Source organism: Strix aluco, chromosome 31 (assembly GCF_031877795.1).
Source record: "Strix aluco isolate bStrAlu1 chromosome 31, bStrAlu1.hap1, whole genome shotgun sequence".
NCBI lineage: Eukaryota > Metazoa > Chordata > Aves > Strigiformes > Strigidae > Strix > Strix aluco.
This window is the reverse complement of record NC_133961.1, coordinates 468,560-485,023: the sequence shown is the minus strand read 5'-3', so window position 1 is coordinate 485,023 and position 16,464 is coordinate 468,560. Positions and strand designations below refer to the sequence as shown.

Genomic DNA, 16,464 nt, shown 5'->3' with positions numbered 1-16,464 from the left:
TGCTCTGTAGGTAGATAATTTTGTGTAAAAGCTTTTCACCAATGCTTCATCAAACCAGCTTCACTTCAAGGGGAAAAAAAATGAAAAATGCATGCTTCCTAATTTCTGCTTAAGCACATTACTTGTGTGTAAGCTGCTTTTTCCTACAACTAAATTATTTGGCTGTCATGCAGATATTTTTTTTTTTGGATGGAACAAGGTTTGTTGCCAAACCTGTTCTTAAGTGTTCCCATGTGAAATGGCATGATAGCTGGAGCTGTGGTTATGGCTAAAGAATAAAGTGAAGAGAAGAGGGGGAGGGGAGAAGCGGCCATAGCGGGTGGAAGAATGGAGGGCAACCTAAGCTGTCAAAAGGGCTTGAATTACTGAACTTCTTCCATGGACTTCCACATAAAAACACATAGTCCTTGGGGATTTAAAGAGAGAACATTCTCAGTATTTCCAAGTCATCATGGGAATGTCAGTCATGTGGTCAAACAGTGGGTGGCTTAACGTCACATGTCATGTGAAATGTATTTTTGCAAAATTGAGTGAGGAGAGAGTAAGGTGCTTATGGATTTTTCTTCCTTTCCCTCATTTGAACTGTGGAAAAGAGGAGAATTAAATTTCAGGTCAGTTGAAAATGGTCAAATATCTCAACGAAGGGACAAAAAGTGGGAGAAAGAAGAATTAAGCTACCCGTGTCAGTTTTCTTGGGACCTCAGTATTGCTTTTTCAGTGTGAGTAATATCAGTGCTTAGGTCACCAATTCCATTGATTGTTTTTTAAAATTAGTCAGAAAAGCTACTGAGCTCTTTGGCTTTCCAGTGTTTAATTTTATCAGATTCCAAACTAACTGCCAGTGAAAGCCCCTGCCATAAAGTCACCTTTCATTTGCAAAGTCACGCTCCCTTCCAAACGGAACTTGTGCCTTCTCTCAGCCCTTAGCTTCTCAGTAAGGAGTCAGGCTTTACTTGTCTTTTTCTTTATTTAGGAGGAAAACTACTTGTTTTTAGTGGTGTTAGCATATATTTTCTCTTCCTACATTTATGTGGACCCTCTCCATGACCATTCAGTGTTTCCCTTGCAACCAGGCAGAAAGCAAGGAAGGGATTCGCTTGTGATTTTTAGACAGTTCATTTGCAAACTGAACTCTGAACCATCATGGGATTTCAGTGTCTCTTGAATTTTTGTATAGTCCACAAGAAAGTCTGAATTTATAGTGAAAACTGATATTCCAGAAGTGACTTAAAAACCTATGTGCCATGAAAGAGAATGGGACTATCATCTATAAATATGACTGTGACATTTAAATGGTTTTCTGGCCTCAGACGTTGTTGGCAGAAACTGAACTTGATGTTAGGCTCAGCATTTTTAGTGGCTGTAGCCTTGTGCAAAGAAGGACTGAGGCCTTTGACTTAAGTGACTAGTGGACTTGGTGAGCGTGTAGTCTAATGTTTTAAGCTTAATTTCTGTGACTCTGTTCTTACATTCTGGATACCTCACATCAAAACTGTTGTGTTGACAACATCCCTCAGATAAATTTTATCTCCGAAAAAAATGTAAACGTGCAGGAATGTTGGGTTGTTTCACAACAACTGAAGAGCTTCTCATACAAATCTATGTAGGTTTTCTGTCTGCATCTCCCTCTCTAGATTTGGACAGCAGGTACTACAATGTCCATCTCAACAGGAAGGATGTGCAAATGTTCTTTGAAAGCCTAACGCACCGTTTCTGATGCCTTGCTCAAACATGTTTTTAGGAGCAAGGAAAGTAGGGAGCAGGTGGCAAACTGGTCATAGCTTCCTAATGATTTTGCCTGTCCCAGAGCCATGAAGAGGCAGGAAAAGCTCAAAGTGTGAAGTGGGAGGAAAACGTCCCTTCTAAAAGCTGCAAGTCAGAGATCTCTTTTTCCACTCCCTCCTCCCTTTTTTCCTAGCTGTAAACTCAAGCACATTTCGCCCCCTACCATTCCTTCCCAGTTTTCCCTTGACCCTGCCAGGAGGGGTCCAGATCCATTCAGATGCTGATGTCTTCTTTTTTGAGGTGGTCAGATTTGATTTAATAGGTATCTGGCAACTTTGATAATTTTTCTGTTATCTGTCACTCACAGTATTTTAATTAGAGAGCTCAGGGGACTGTGTGTATTCCGTTTTGAGCTCTCACAATCACAAAGTGAAGTGTGGGAAATGTTCTAAGTTTTTGATTCAAGTTAACCATGAGACTATAATAACTTGAGCTGGGCAGACTATCCTGCATAACAATCCTTACTGCAGAGTTGCTGCTGTGATGGTGCCTGCCTTTTGGTGCTAAATAAATGGTATCAGCATGTAACACAGTCTGTGAAGCACCATTTGTGAACCATCTGGACAAAGGGGCTAAAATGTTACATTGCAGTGTAAGGAACAAGTATTTGCCATACTTTTCACACTAGAGTCATGAGGAAGACTCCCAGGACTTTGTGACACTTGGAACTATTAAAAAAAAAAAAAAACAACTTATTTTTGGAAGAGGGGGTAAGAGGTTGTGGAATGCATGTCTAATTGTTTAAAAATATAGTTCCTTGGAATTTAAAGTGAAGACTCTTTTTATTATTATTTCCTGATCTCCCATATGGATTACATTCCGTCTGTTTCCATTCTCATCCTCCCTTTTTAATGCCTTCAGATCCAAACTGTCACCAAGAAGGTGCTGGTGCCACCACCCATTGAAGAACCACCTAACGTCACCGACTCTGCTTTTGCTATGATGAATGAGACGGCGCGCGAAGCACCACCAGAAGCCCAGCTGATCATTAAGAAGGGACTTGAATTTAAGGATGGCATGAATGTCCTGGGTAGGAGAACTTTTTGCCTGTCAAATATGTACGTCATATGTATGACACAGCTTTTGGCTGTGACTGGGTAGTCAGTGTTGTCTGATCTGCTCTTCAGTGCAGGTTTGGTCTCCCCAAATAATCATCCAATGTTATAACCTACTGGCTGCCCATTGGTCTCTGAGCTGAAAATCTGATGGTCTGACTAGAAATATGACTGTATCACAGAAACAAACAAGTGAATTATTCTGGATTGGCAGCTTTGCAGGTATTGACTGGAGTACCGTGGGGGAGCATGGAGGAGGTACCCAAAATATCCTTTCATCCTAGAAGCAGCCTACCTAGACTAATACTAATGCATATTGGCAAAACAGTATGGGGAAGAGCTTCAAGAGCCAGTGCTTTACCCACCCCCTGATGAATCTGAGCTCAGTTGTTTCCCAAAGGTGTCTCAGGCACGCTGAACTAGGATTTGGCTTGAGGCAGAGTCTGAAGTGAGAGGTGAGGTGTGAACCGCACCACCCAAGAAAAATCCCAGAGAGGTTTGACACATCTCTGAGTCACAGCTGCCTCCTTCTTTCATCTTGGCTGCTGACCTTTACCAGCTGCAAATTAGGAACAACTGTCGTTGTGCCATCTTGTCTGGACAAGCCAGCAAGTGGGGGTGGTACAAAGGCTTTGACGATCTCCCACCCCTTCCTGAAGCACCTGTTTAGACTGGGGCGGGGGCGTGGGGGAGCAAAGAGCTGCCAGACCTCTTCTATTTTCTCCTCTGTGCTTAGACTCACCATTTTGTCAGCCCAGAGAGGAGTGCTCCTCCTTCACCTTCTTACTTTCTGGTGGTGGGTGAAGTCAGTCACAAATTAGCCCTCAATTTGTAGCCTCATTGGCACGCCTACACTTGAAGATACACATGCTCAGTGGCAGCATGTCCACAGGGCTGAGGCTGACACCTGTGTTTGTAGGCGTCCTCCTCAAAGCGGGACAGTATGTGGCAGTACCTAAACTACTGCTTTATCTCACCACTAAGCCATCACTTTTTAGGGGGAAATGGCCCCTTACGGGGTGCGTACAGCTGCTGTGGCTGCTGTGCCTGCAGAGCTTCTCCAGGTGCTGCTGAGTTGGTTGGCAGGGGCTGCTTTGCTTAGATGTGGGGGAGATAGCATCAGCAAGCTGATCAGAGATGATCTGCATTCTGCCTGCCTCCATGCCTCCTCCTTCCATTCAATGTCTGTGGGCAGAGGAGCCACTTTCTTTCAAAGCTGCAAATTGGCATTTTGCACCCTGTGTGAGGCAGCAGCTCATTGCTCATGCTGTTACCCTCAACTGCCTTTTTCTCTCCCGGAGCCCTGCTTATGCATGAAAATGAAGCAGTATTTCTGATGTGAGAGATGCATTACATCTAGTGCTGGACTTGGTTTGTGCAAGCTCTGTCATGGATAAGAGAAGAGCTAGAAGGTTGAATACAATTCCTACAGAAAGGAAATACACAGTTTAGATGGGGGATTTGCTGTAGTATTTTGACCAATGACTCTCAAATGTTGCAGAGTTTTTTGGTGTGGTGTGGTTTGGTTTTGAATGAAGTAAAAATGCTGGGGCATTGCCATCCAGCTTGCATAAACTGTACAAGCCAGGCAAATTCCCGCAGATATGAACGAACTTGACTCTTATGACTAATGTAGCAGCTCTTTTGGAATTAACAAACAAAACCACCTACTAGCATTTTCTGATGCAGAGCCTGAGTTCCAGGAAGTTACTTGGTCTTTGACTGAAAAGCTTTTCATCATTTCTCTATGCTCTGCAGCACACAGACATACACTTCACTTCCCTATTCAAGTGACTCAACAAAGATAGCTTGGTGCTAAAGAATGGCTTTATATCCAGGAGACTGGATTTAAAAAAAAAAAAACAGAGAAAAGTCTGATTGCTAAAGCCAGTGTGGGGATATGGGACAGCCTGTCTTTTCCCAGAGTACTGGTAGCTGAAATTCCCTTCTCTTGAATGTGTCCTGGTGGGTTTTTCCTTAGGAATTTCCCAGATGAGTTTACATATTTGTTAAATACTGAACTCATAGCATGACTGAAAGTTCAGCCTCAAAGGGTGACTGAAGATTCAAACCATCGATCAGTATCAGTTATAATCCCACTCTGGACGCTGAAAATTGCTGGATGGTAAAGGTGAGCATTGGAGACACAGCTCCAAAGTAATACATGACAGAGGCACTCGGTTTTTCACCCTGATAGTCCAGTACTCCAGATTTTTACACCTTAGCATTTAAATTTAGGAGCCAAATGTTACTCATATTGAATTCTATGATTATGTATCCACTGATAACTGGTTTCAGTGAGGTTAATCTGTTTAATGGGAGTTCCCTGGTTTAGCTTAAAGTGTAATACCCACATTCTCCTCCCACCTCAACCTTCTTCAACTGGAATACTCCCGGCCTGCAAAAGTTTTGTTCTGGGGCTGGTTTTGCCTTTCCCTGTACTCCAGGACTGACTAGTCTGTAGGTTGAATCTGTCAAGGGACTTTTGTAAAGATCGAGAAGAATGCTTTTGGTCTCTAGTGACTGTTTTAGCAACAAAGAAGAGCCATGATATGGTGCTGTGTTGCCTCTCCCATTTGCCAGGGGCTATGAGGTTTCTAACAGTTGCATGGCACTGAGAAGATTATGGCATAGATATTTTTTTGATGATCGGATCAATTTGGGGAAAAAACAAAACAACATAGTTGGGCTGTGAAATTGGAATTTATTAAAATATTGAAGAATAAAAGGTGTTACGAATATGATCATGAAAGTTGAGAGTGAGTTAAAAAGTCCCAAAAGATGTGTAATATACGATGGTTCTGAAAACTGGATTAGCAGGTAGTATCAAGACATTGACTAGGTGTGAAAACTTCCTAAAAACCATGGGTTTATTTGCTTTTTTTTTCTGTCTTGCAATTTTTTCCCAATAGGTCTGATAGGATTCTTTATTGCTTTTGGCATTGCTATGGGGAAAATGGGAGAACAGGCCAAGATGATGGTGGATTTCTTCAACATCCTGAATGAGATTGTAATGAAGTTAGTAACTATGATCATGTGGTAAGTTTGAAGTTCTAATTTCTAGAACAAAACAAGATTTAAAAAAACCTCATAAAACCCTCATATAGTATATAGTGACCACAGTTTGTTAGTAAACAATGTCATTAAGTAGTTCATTTTTTAAAGCCTCGAGAGGTATGTTGGAACCACAACAGCATTACTTCTTTTTTCTGTTCGCTGAGGATTATTCAGGCCCCAATCTGAAATACTTCTGAAGGTATTCTGTTCTTTGTTTATTGAAATCCAAGACATGCAGGTACCAGCAAAGGCCTTCAAATGCCACATTGGTTATGGAAGTTCATTACGTAGAAGGACACCTAAGCAAGCAAGAATGCCCCACATAAGAACATCGAAACATCCAATTCTTCCTGGGACGTAGCTCCTGGGATATTCCCAGGGTATTAGTTAGGAGGTATAATTACAAAGATGCCTGGAAACACACGTTATTCACTGTCTTCTGTAGTAAAAATACTTGACCACCAAATAAAATTCCAGTGGTTTTCAGTGATGTGTAGTCCCTCCACCCATAGTTTCTGCAGCAGTTGTCTTACAACCTCTCCACAGCGGGGTCACTGAGAGGTACCCATCCTGGTTTTGAAGTGTACCCCTTTGTAACAATGGGGCCTGTCTTGCCTTCAAGGGAGTGACTTTACCCATTTAAGACTGAGCCCTAGTTTACATTTCTGGAAGGGGATTCTCTCTCTTTTTTGGAGATGTTTCCTCTGAGGGCTTCCCCAAAGCTATTGGTATGCAGTGCCGAGCGTGGCCATATCACACAAAACCAGTTTTTCAGAACATAAAAACGCATTGCTACGTTTGGCGTTGCACTACTTCGGCATTGTTTCGTATCTCCTGGGTCTTTGAAAGCAGAACTAGCCACTCCAATACAACACATGTGTCGTGGCTCATTGCTCCCTGTGATTCCCTGGTGTCCCTGGAGGTGATTTCCTGAGTTACAAGGCTGCAGTGGGCCTCTTCCGAGGCTCTAGATGGACACAGCGTATAGAAAAGGGAGCAGGGTGCCTGAAGTGCAAGTCTTCAGCATCATCAGCGTTTCAAAGGGAGACTGTTATGCAAGAGTGATGCAGATAGCAACAGCGATGTGGAAAGGTGTAGAACAAAGGAAAGAACTTGAAGCAATGACTTTGCATTCCTGTTGTGCTTCAGCTTTCCTGTAGATGATCTTCCTGCATAAAAACTCAGTTGTTGTTCCCAAGCCCTACTACTTTCAATAGTTACTATAACCTGCTGCTCTTGACTCTACAGTGAGACGGTGACTATATTCTCATAACACTCCAAGAGCTAGAATTTACTCTTATTTCACTTAGCACCAGCTGGTACACCCAAGACATAATACCTTGCCTACAGTATAAATTTTCTGTAGTAGTCAAGTGTTGCAATGGCAGGAAATCATTCAAGTTTCAACAAATTCACTGTAAATATTTATTTTTCACTGATGTGCTTTTTATTTCTCTTTTCATGACAAAGGAGATTGATGTTGGGAATTCCACTTATTCATTTCTGTCTAGAATTTTTAAAGAATTGTTGTGGCCACAAGCAGGTGTTTTAATGTGTTCACAAAGACAAATGCACTTCTTTATGCAGAGTTACATTTTGTTTGGTTTCTGATTTCTCTGCACAGAGAGCTGTAACTCCCGTGGCACCTCCAGACTCTCAGGAACATGGCATTGCTACACAAACATGAAACAAATCAGACACCTGGCTCTGACGCCATGTAATTCTTTATAAGAAATATGTTTCTTCAAGTTCATTGAAACATGGCTTCTTATGATACACAGCTGGCCTTGCATTTCAAGTGACTGAGGGCTTTCCAGGTTTTGGGCACATTGCTTGAGAGACCATGAGATGTTTCTTACAGAAAACATGAAGCACTTTTTTATTCTGAAAGTCAGTTTCCTTTGTATTGGCTTTAATTAAGCACCCAAATCACTAATCACTTTTGAAAATACACATTACCATTTATTTTCAGAGAGGCATTTTGTTTACTGTTTCTCCACATTACACACATTACTTTCTCCCTTTAAGTTTTATAAAGCAGATAGAGAAAGTGAATGTCACTTAACATGATATAATAAAGTAACCTTTACCAGTGCAGGTATAAATGTTGTCTTCCAGGCAGTTTTCACTATAGCTGATTATTACATTTTTAAAATAATATCCATTCATTTCCATTTTTTTTATTACCGAACTGTGCTACCATCATCACCGTATTTAAAAGTTCCATTTATGCCATCAAGAAACCACATGACTGAGGTGACAAAAACCCTCCCCTAAGTAAGAAAGCACTTAATTCTTCATTAAATCCGTAAACAAAAAGCATTTCTCCAAATTGTTGAAAGCGCATAATGGAAACATTTGCAGCCTTCAAGGTAAAAGCATTTAACTTCAACAAATAGTTTAACTGAAGCAAATAATGCAACTCCCTGAAACCAGAGGAGCAATGGACTGTAAAATTCACGTATTAAGAACAAATACTAGACCACCCTTCATAATCATCCAAGCCTGTAGTATTCTTGTACGATGTTTTTCCAGGATCAAAGAGTATTCAGGAAATGTATATTCTGCTCGATGGGATGGAATGAAATGAAGTAGATGGGGATTTTGCTGGAGATGGCCATTATTTTTTAAAAAGATGTGAAAACTACCCATTGAATTTCCATCAATTCCTGATCTGCATCTCCGTGTTGAGCCTGAGAGGCCCCTACTCTTTCTCCAGTCTATACTCTGTTGAGCACAATTTTTATGACTATGCTGCAAAAACTAGTTCTGTCTATGCTTGTTCTCTTTCTCCAGGTATTCCCCTTTGGGCATTGCTTGCCTCATCTGTGGAAAAATCATTGCAATCAAGGACTTAGAAGTAGTTGCTAGACAACTTGGCATGTACATGGTCACTGTGATTGTGGGTCTTGTCATCCATGGAGGGATCTTCCTGCCTCTGCTCTACTTTGTGATAACAAGGAAAAGCCCATTTTCATTCCTTGCTGGGATTTTCCAGGCATGGATCACAGCACTAGGCACAGCTTCCAGGTACACTTGAGAAATAACAGCTTGCTTTATTTTTTAGCAGATTATTAGCTGCTGTTTAGCGATAATACATCTGCTGTTCTGACCTTCACTGCAAAATCATTTTATGCCATTGAATAAAAACTACTTTTGATCCAGCCAGGTTGAAATAAATAAAAATAACCACACACCTTTGGGACTTTTTAGCAAGGTCGTGCAGCCAACTGCAGAGTTGGGAGATCCACTTTTTGGTTTTGTTTCTGTCACTGGCTGAATGACTTGTGCAAATTGTGTTACCTCTGTACTTGTTTCCTCAACTAGGAAACAGTGATAATTCTATTTGTTTTGAAAGCATGTTAAGACCAGTCTCATTGTGGTGGAGAAAAAAAATAAACAGTGCTAAGTTTCAAGAAAGAAATGAAAAAAACCTCTTATTTTATTCTTTCATCCATTTTGGCAGAGTAAGGGGACTTCATTGACGAGCTGAGCACTTTAGACTCATTCCTAATGCACAGAACAGACTCAACACAGTATGTAGGCAACTCAGCTCAGTAATAAATTGATGCTTTGCATTGGGGCAGTTAGTAGATCTTGTGTTGAAAATATTTTTCAGTTAAATACCATATTTTAAAGTGTTTTTCTTCAATAAATGTCTTATTTCTGAAGAAAATTTAATCTTCCATTTCAATTAAAAAGGTGAAAACAAAAAAGCCAAGTTCAAAACTGACCGTGAGAAAACTGAGCAGTCTTCATTTCAGGGAATGCCTTGAAAGAACTGTAATTCATCTGCCTCTTTGGATCAACCCAAACGACTATGCTGAACAGCTTCTCCCCTGATGAACAAGAGGCTCGGGGGGGACCTTACTGATGTGCATAAATATCTGCTGAGACAGTGCAGACAAGATGAAGCAAGACTCTTCTCAGCAGTGCCCAGGATGAGAGGGAGTGGGCACAGACTGGAACACAAGAAATTCTATCTTGAACACAAAAAACTCTTTTCACTGTGATTTACTGTGACGGTGGTTGAATGCTGACACAGGTTGCCCAGACGGGACGTGGAGTCTCCACCCACGGAGGTACACAGAACCTGTCTGGGCATGGTCCTGGGCAATCTGCCCTAGCTGCCCTACCCTGAGCAAGGTGGTTGGAATAGGTGACCTCCAGAGGTGCCTTCCAAACTCATCAATTCTGTGGCTCTGTGATAAACAATGTAGGATTATAGGAGGTATAACTGGCCAGGATTAAACCACAGTTTCCCTAAATTCATTGAAGTATTTGAGTTTCCACTTAGATTTCAATACAAAATTTACAGTGTCCATACACAGCATGGGGTTTTTTTAGCATGAAATAATGTTTTTCTTCTGGAGTACCGAAGTGGCAAAATGTAGGAGATTCAAAGTGATTCCAGCATATGGATTTACTTGGATACTATCTTTACCACCTGACTGCTATCCAGATCTGAATTACTGGCTAAATGGAAGTGGACTAGTTCATAGCACCACAGACAAGTCACCACATGACGACAATCACCATCATATGGTCTAACCCAGTACCTCTGGAAGTTTCAAGTGCTTCCTATTCAGGGACCTATTAAAGCTCTTTGGCCAGGCTGAGGAACCATGGAAGGCATCTACGTGTTGTGCTCTTCTAATAAAGAAATGATCTGTCTGCCTGTCCTTGGTCTGCCTGCCTGTCCTTGCTCATGGTGGCAGAACTGAAGGGGCAAGATATTTGCATAGTCTCTGGCTGCTGAGCTCGTCGGGGTTCATGGCAACAATGGTAGGCCATGGCTGGTACACACCTTGTGTAGCAGTAAGGGTAAGGTGGGACTTGTATTTCTGAAGAAAAAGGACCTTATCTGGCTGAGTTTCAATGTGTGTCAGTGAACTACGTTTTATATTCTATTTTTCTTTTAATAAGATATAGGAATATCTTTGCTGTAGGAGTCAAAGTGATCCTGGAACTTACTTGATAACTGACTAGTAGTTATTGGCTAAACCCACAGAATATTAAACATTTGATTACCTTTGATTAAAAACACAGTAAAATAAATCATAATTACAAATATATTTGTAAAGATGCTAGAATGCAAGTGATTGGTACTGTGTAGCTGGCTTACTGATATCTGTTAAAAAAATCACCTCTGAACAAAGAATGGTCCAGTCATTTGAGCACAAGGTGGGGATCTAGAAGCTTGTATCTTCTAACTCATGTTTCCATAGGTGTGGGACAAGAGCGCTCATTTAGGAAGTGACTCAGGCGTCTGCCAATTCAGAAGGGTTTGGGTTTTCCGTAGATCCCATGCGAGATAAGTCAGCCGCATGTGCCTGTTCCAGAAAACCTACAACGTTTATTATGACACTACATTTTTATAGTTAGGTATCTCAGTCATTCCTTAAGCTGCCTTTGTCATGGTTTAATTTTCTGTAAAATGGAAAGATTACATTTTTTGTACCCAATAGCATCTCTATGGTAGTGGATGAATGAATGAGTTGGAAAGACCCTGAAGTTGCAAGGTACTAGCACCAATATGCTGCAAGTATTTATCTGAGAAAATTTGGTGAGTCTAGTCCTTTATTCTTCTGTGAGCAAATCAGTATTTTTGTAGGGGCAATGACACCAGAATTAGTAGGATACAGTGGTGAAGACCTTTGAGACATTCTCCTGACTCAGCTGAAGAAAAGCAAATAAACCGCAGCAGATGTGCTCCAGCTGCTTCTGTATGAAACATCAATTAAAAGGAATTTCCCCAGGTCAGCTTTCTTTTCAGAACAGCTTCTCAGGCAACAACCAACTTCATTTAGTGGTGGACTTGACCTCAGAGATAACACAGAAAAGTAAGGAACCAAAACATGTTCCTGTGTTGGGTTTCATGCATGTTACAGCAATTTGCCTTCCTTTGCCTGAAGCAGGCAGACCTGCCAGGGAAGGGAAGAAGTAGAAGATATTTGCGTCTATAGGGAACAAGATATTTGCATCTATAGGGAACAAGAATATGTTCTGGTTTCAGCAGTATTTTTTGATGAAGGTGTTTGGTTTTGAGCAAGTGAATGTAACAGCCTGCACTATTCCCACAAAGGCGAGGCACTGTGGATCTGTGCAAGGAGCTGTTCCCCTCTTCCAGCCATCTTTTGGGTCTTTTCCTATCCTCCAGCTGTGTTTCATATCCTTTCCTGTCCTCCAGTGTCTGGGAACTCCGTGGGTTATATCTTTTTGCCTGGCTTTTTCACTCCTTAATGCAACACTGATTTCTCCATTCAGATCAAATTCACAATCAAAGAAATCATAGAATCATAGGATTTGTCCCTACGCTCATAGTTCTGTCCATCAGAAAACATTTGGAACTTGTCTTTTTGAACAAAATGCAAGAAGTAATTAATAAATGAGTCTGAAAAATTCATATACACTGTCTCAAGCTCTCATTCCTACTTCAAGTCGTGTTCGTGTCTTGGCTTCAGTCCCACTTCCAGCTAAATGTAGGTTTAATTTAAAAATTGGGTGAAAAAAGCTTGAATCACAGCAGACAGTGGAAGTAGAAAATGTAAATAATCATAGCAGAATTTCTGACTTTACTCCCTTATGTGTATATATTATATGGTAATTAGGTTTTCTCTACTTTCTTGCTTTCTCTCCTTCAGTGCTGGAACATTACCTGTCACATTCCGGTGTCTTGAAGAAAATCTAGGCATTGATAAGCGCGTAACAAGGTTCGTTCTTCCTGTTGGAGCAACTATTAACATGGATGGAACTGCCCTTTATGAAGCTGTGGCTGCCATCTTCATTGCACAGATGAATGGAATTGAGCTGGATGGAGGCCAGATAGTTACTGTGAGGTCAGTTCAAAATACTTGTAGGCATTGTTTCTACAGACTGTAAAATGTGAAGCTTTGGGTTGGATGTCTTCTCAGTAGCTGTGGGTTTCGCTGTGAAATCCATGGATCTCTAATAATGATATGCAAAGGAATGGCATATACATGGTTCTCTGGTGACATGAATTTTCTATCATTTGCAGCCTTAATTCTTGCTAGTGGTGTTTTACAGAATTTTGCAGTTGACAATATGATGTGAAATACAGCATTCCCTGTGCAATGCAATGCCTTTTTTTAGTATAGAGGCACACTACAAGTGATATATGGGGCATTAACTTTCTAGAATGTGTCCTTTTTATATATTGGAAGAGAAAAGGGTACCTAAAAAATGTATCCGTGTATTTACATTTGCCTGTACTTTTTCGGTGACTTTGGTGAACGGCACACAAAATGGACTGAGAATAGGACAGCCTGAGGGTGAGATTGCCCGCAGCATGGTCTGAATACTCCCAGCCTTTTTGTCTCTAACCCAGCAATTACTAGCTTTAGTCTTTTCATATCAAATTGTCCCATCTTGGACTAAGGTGAATATCTGGGAGGACAAAGAAAAGTGCCCATTAAAAGTGGATAAGAGTGATTGAATACTGTTTACTGTAACGAAGTTTTAAGACCTATTAGGTAGGGTAACTAATAAAAAACAATGGCAAAGTTATGACCGCTGCAGCTAAAGTTAATTTACAATGGAAAACTTGATGAGGACACCAGGCCTAACCTTTTGAATAGTTAAAATGGAAACCACAAGTGAAGGCTGCCAAGTTTGCCGCCTTCCTGTAGTTTTCATTCACCCACCTCTCTTCTATTAAACCCTTTTAGCACTAAGGAAACTCCTGCGAAGGGATGTCTAATTCTATGTTTCTTGCCCAGCTATAGTAGTTCCACGTTTTCCATTTCTTTACTTCCTGCCCCAACCCCTGAAATAGTAAAAGTCAAGGTTTGTAAAAGGTTCAGGGCTGCTTCTAATGAAGGCAGTTGCTAGACCTGCATGATGCATATTTGTTCCTAAGACTGAAAACAGTAATTTCAGAGATGCCACATATTAAACTAAATTGAGACCAGGGGTTAGCTGTTGTCCAAGAGATTTGATAGGCCTGAACCTGAGTTGCTCCTCTTCTACTCCTCTGAGGAACTGACCCATTAGCTCTTCCTGACCTCACCATTTCAAGGCTGGTGTAGCCAGCTTTGTGACTCACACTTACTAAGCAGGTGGCAACTTTGGGCTCTTTGTAAGAAAACCACTGGTTCTCCTCATGTATGCACTATAGCATTTTTGCTACAGCAATATGACCCAGACATAAACTCACCAAGACTTAATTAGCCTTTGATCAGCCCTAGTTGCTTCAATTGGTCATGTAGATCCTGTCTTCTTTGGGAGAGGGTGGTCTTGGAAATGGTAGCTAAGCCAGACTGCGTTTAGACTTGAGCAGTGCTAGCTTCATTCTCCTCCAGACCTGTAAGTGCTGCTGTGGGAAAGTTGGCAGGAGTATTTCCTCACAGAGCTTGGAAGCAATCCCGTAGCAGTTCAGACTGGAAGTGCCCAAGGAGCTGGCACCAGGTGCAGAGCCTGACGGCAGAGCAGAGCATCCTACCTGTACGCCTGCTGGACCTATATGGGCGTTTAGTAGACCAGGTTGCACTATAACCCAGACACCTGACAAACACACTGCAGCTTGGATTGTCTGGGTCACACCCAGCCGTCTGCCAGCTCTAAATCAGGCTAACATCCTCATAGAGTGGTTCTGTGGCTAGCTGTAGAGGATTTCCCCCCGCAGAGACCTTTTTCCACTACTTCTGTGTTGGAAGCACTTCCAGATTTGTAGGGTAGTACAACCATGTTACTCATTTCTGTTGTTCAAAAATACAGAGATAACTTTTTCTTTCCTCTTTCCTTGTTTCTTTTTCCTTGTCCCTTTTTCCTTTTTCCCTTCCCTCCCTCTCCCTCTTCTTCTCCTTCTCTTCCCTGTTTTTCTCCCCTTGGCTTGTTCTCTGACAAATTTATTTTCCATTCTTCATGGGATTGTCCAATGATGTTGGTATTTGTTATGGTCTGTATTGTATTTTTACAAACATTTGGAGCACAGACATTCACTCTGCTGGTCTTCTTAAAAAAATAAGAGAGGCAAAAAGAAGGACAGGTTTGGTTTTATGAAACATTCAGATGAATGAAGGGTGATTTGTATCTAGGCTTGGTACACCACTGGCTTGTACTGTGGGAGTTTTGGATGCCAAAACTTTTAATCTTCTGTACTTCATAATAACCACTTTCTCTCAGCCATTACCTCACAATTCAGTCTTCAAGTACCATAAATAAACAGAAATTAAATACTCTGAAAATTCAACCTGTAGCCACCAAACTTCAGCAAGTCCAGATAATCAAAACTCAGGATTCAACACCCTGGATGTGTTGGTAGAGCTCAGAAAACACCAGGACAAAGATTTGAATGTCACAACCAACTTACAAAACTTAAAACTCTCAGACAGCTCTCTTACAACTCTCAGAACAAACCGCATTGATCTAGCCTTCCCTGATGAATATTTTTTGAGAAAAACAAGCGTGAAAACTATGGTGAGCTTACCGTGATTTATCATATAGTTGTTAGTTTTCTGGGAAGAACTCATGGAAAGTATGCAATGGAAGTGCATGTTCCTTTTCCTGCTACCCCCATTTGATTTTTGTTTTTGCAGTTTGACCGCCACCCTTGCAAGTGTTGGAGCTGCCAGTATTCCCAGCGCGGGACTCGTCACTATGCTTCTGATCCTCACTGCAGTGGGTCTCCCTACCCAGGACATCAGTTTGCTTGTTGCTGTTGACTGGCTTTTGTAAGTTGTGCTGACTCCATTGCTTGGTGCAGAAAAAGTAGTGAAGTAATACTTGTCTGTAGTGCGTTTCAGCCAATGATCTTAAAGAACTCTAAGACTCTCCTCTACAGATGAAGCAAAGGAGGAAATAAATAGGCTATTTGATGAAGTAGGAGACACTGAAATCCGTTTCTCCACTGGTACACATTTTCACAGAGCTACTGAAGACAGTTTCTGTGAGCCAAGGATCTTCTTGTAAGACCCTTGGGCTCATGCTCATGTATTTTCTTCTTCTTAATGATGCCTCTCCATTACAGACATAGCTCAAGAACTGTTTTCTGATCTTTGCTTTCATATTTCTGTTTCTTATAGTTCTGGTCCAAAATTAAAGACAAATGCTGAAAATGCAGGTTCCATCAGGATGTTGTCAGCAAATTTCAAGGTGGTTTGGGCATTTGTAGCATCAAATGTTTTATGCTCATAGTGGGGAAAGTCTATTTCTTTTTGTATATAAGAAAGTAAAATACTTTTAAGGAAGCAACTGTTCTAGAGCAGGATATAAACCAAAGACAAATAAGAAAGCAAACTGAAAGAGAGAAGGTCATTCCCTAGTTTGATTTTACTGACAGATCTCTCAAACTGGAAAGACTGACTTTCATTTTCAAGGACTTGCGATCGAAGTCCTTCAGTGCCATTGCAGGTCCTCTGATGAGAAACAGCTAACCCACGGGTAGTTTTCCAAGGCTTTTGTTCTTCAACATTTGAACAGAGAAGCTGGAAATACAGACGGAGCATATGCCGAGCCACATCCTTTCTCATGTTGTCATTTGACAATGTGGATATCTCTGTCACCTACGCAATGCTGACAGGGACTCTGTAGTCCTCTAAGTTGTACT

The 16,464-nt window shown here is 41.2% G+C and overlaps 1 protein-coding gene across 4 annotated transcripts in view; it reads left to right on the top strand.

The window, feature by feature from the left end:
- SLC1A2 (solute carrier family 1 member 2) overlaps positions 1 to 16,464 on the top strand; it is a 106,894-nt gene that overhangs the window by 72,352 nt on the left and 18,078 nt on the right. For all 4 annotated transcript variants that reach the window (XM_074809777.1, XM_074809776.1, XM_074809775.1 and 1 more), the window contains exons 5-9: positions 2,647 to 2,815; positions 5,753 to 5,879; positions 8,694 to 8,927; positions 12,542 to 12,736; positions 15,455 to 15,589. In XM_074809777.1, the coding sequence (XP_074665878.1) occupies positions 2,647 to 2,815; positions 5,753 to 5,879; positions 8,694 to 8,927; positions 12,542 to 12,736; positions 15,455 to 15,589 (860 nt within the window). The remainder of the gene's footprint in view (positions 1 to 2,646; positions 2,816 to 5,752; positions 5,880 to 8,693; positions 8,928 to 12,541; positions 12,737 to 15,454; positions 15,590 to 16,464) is intronic.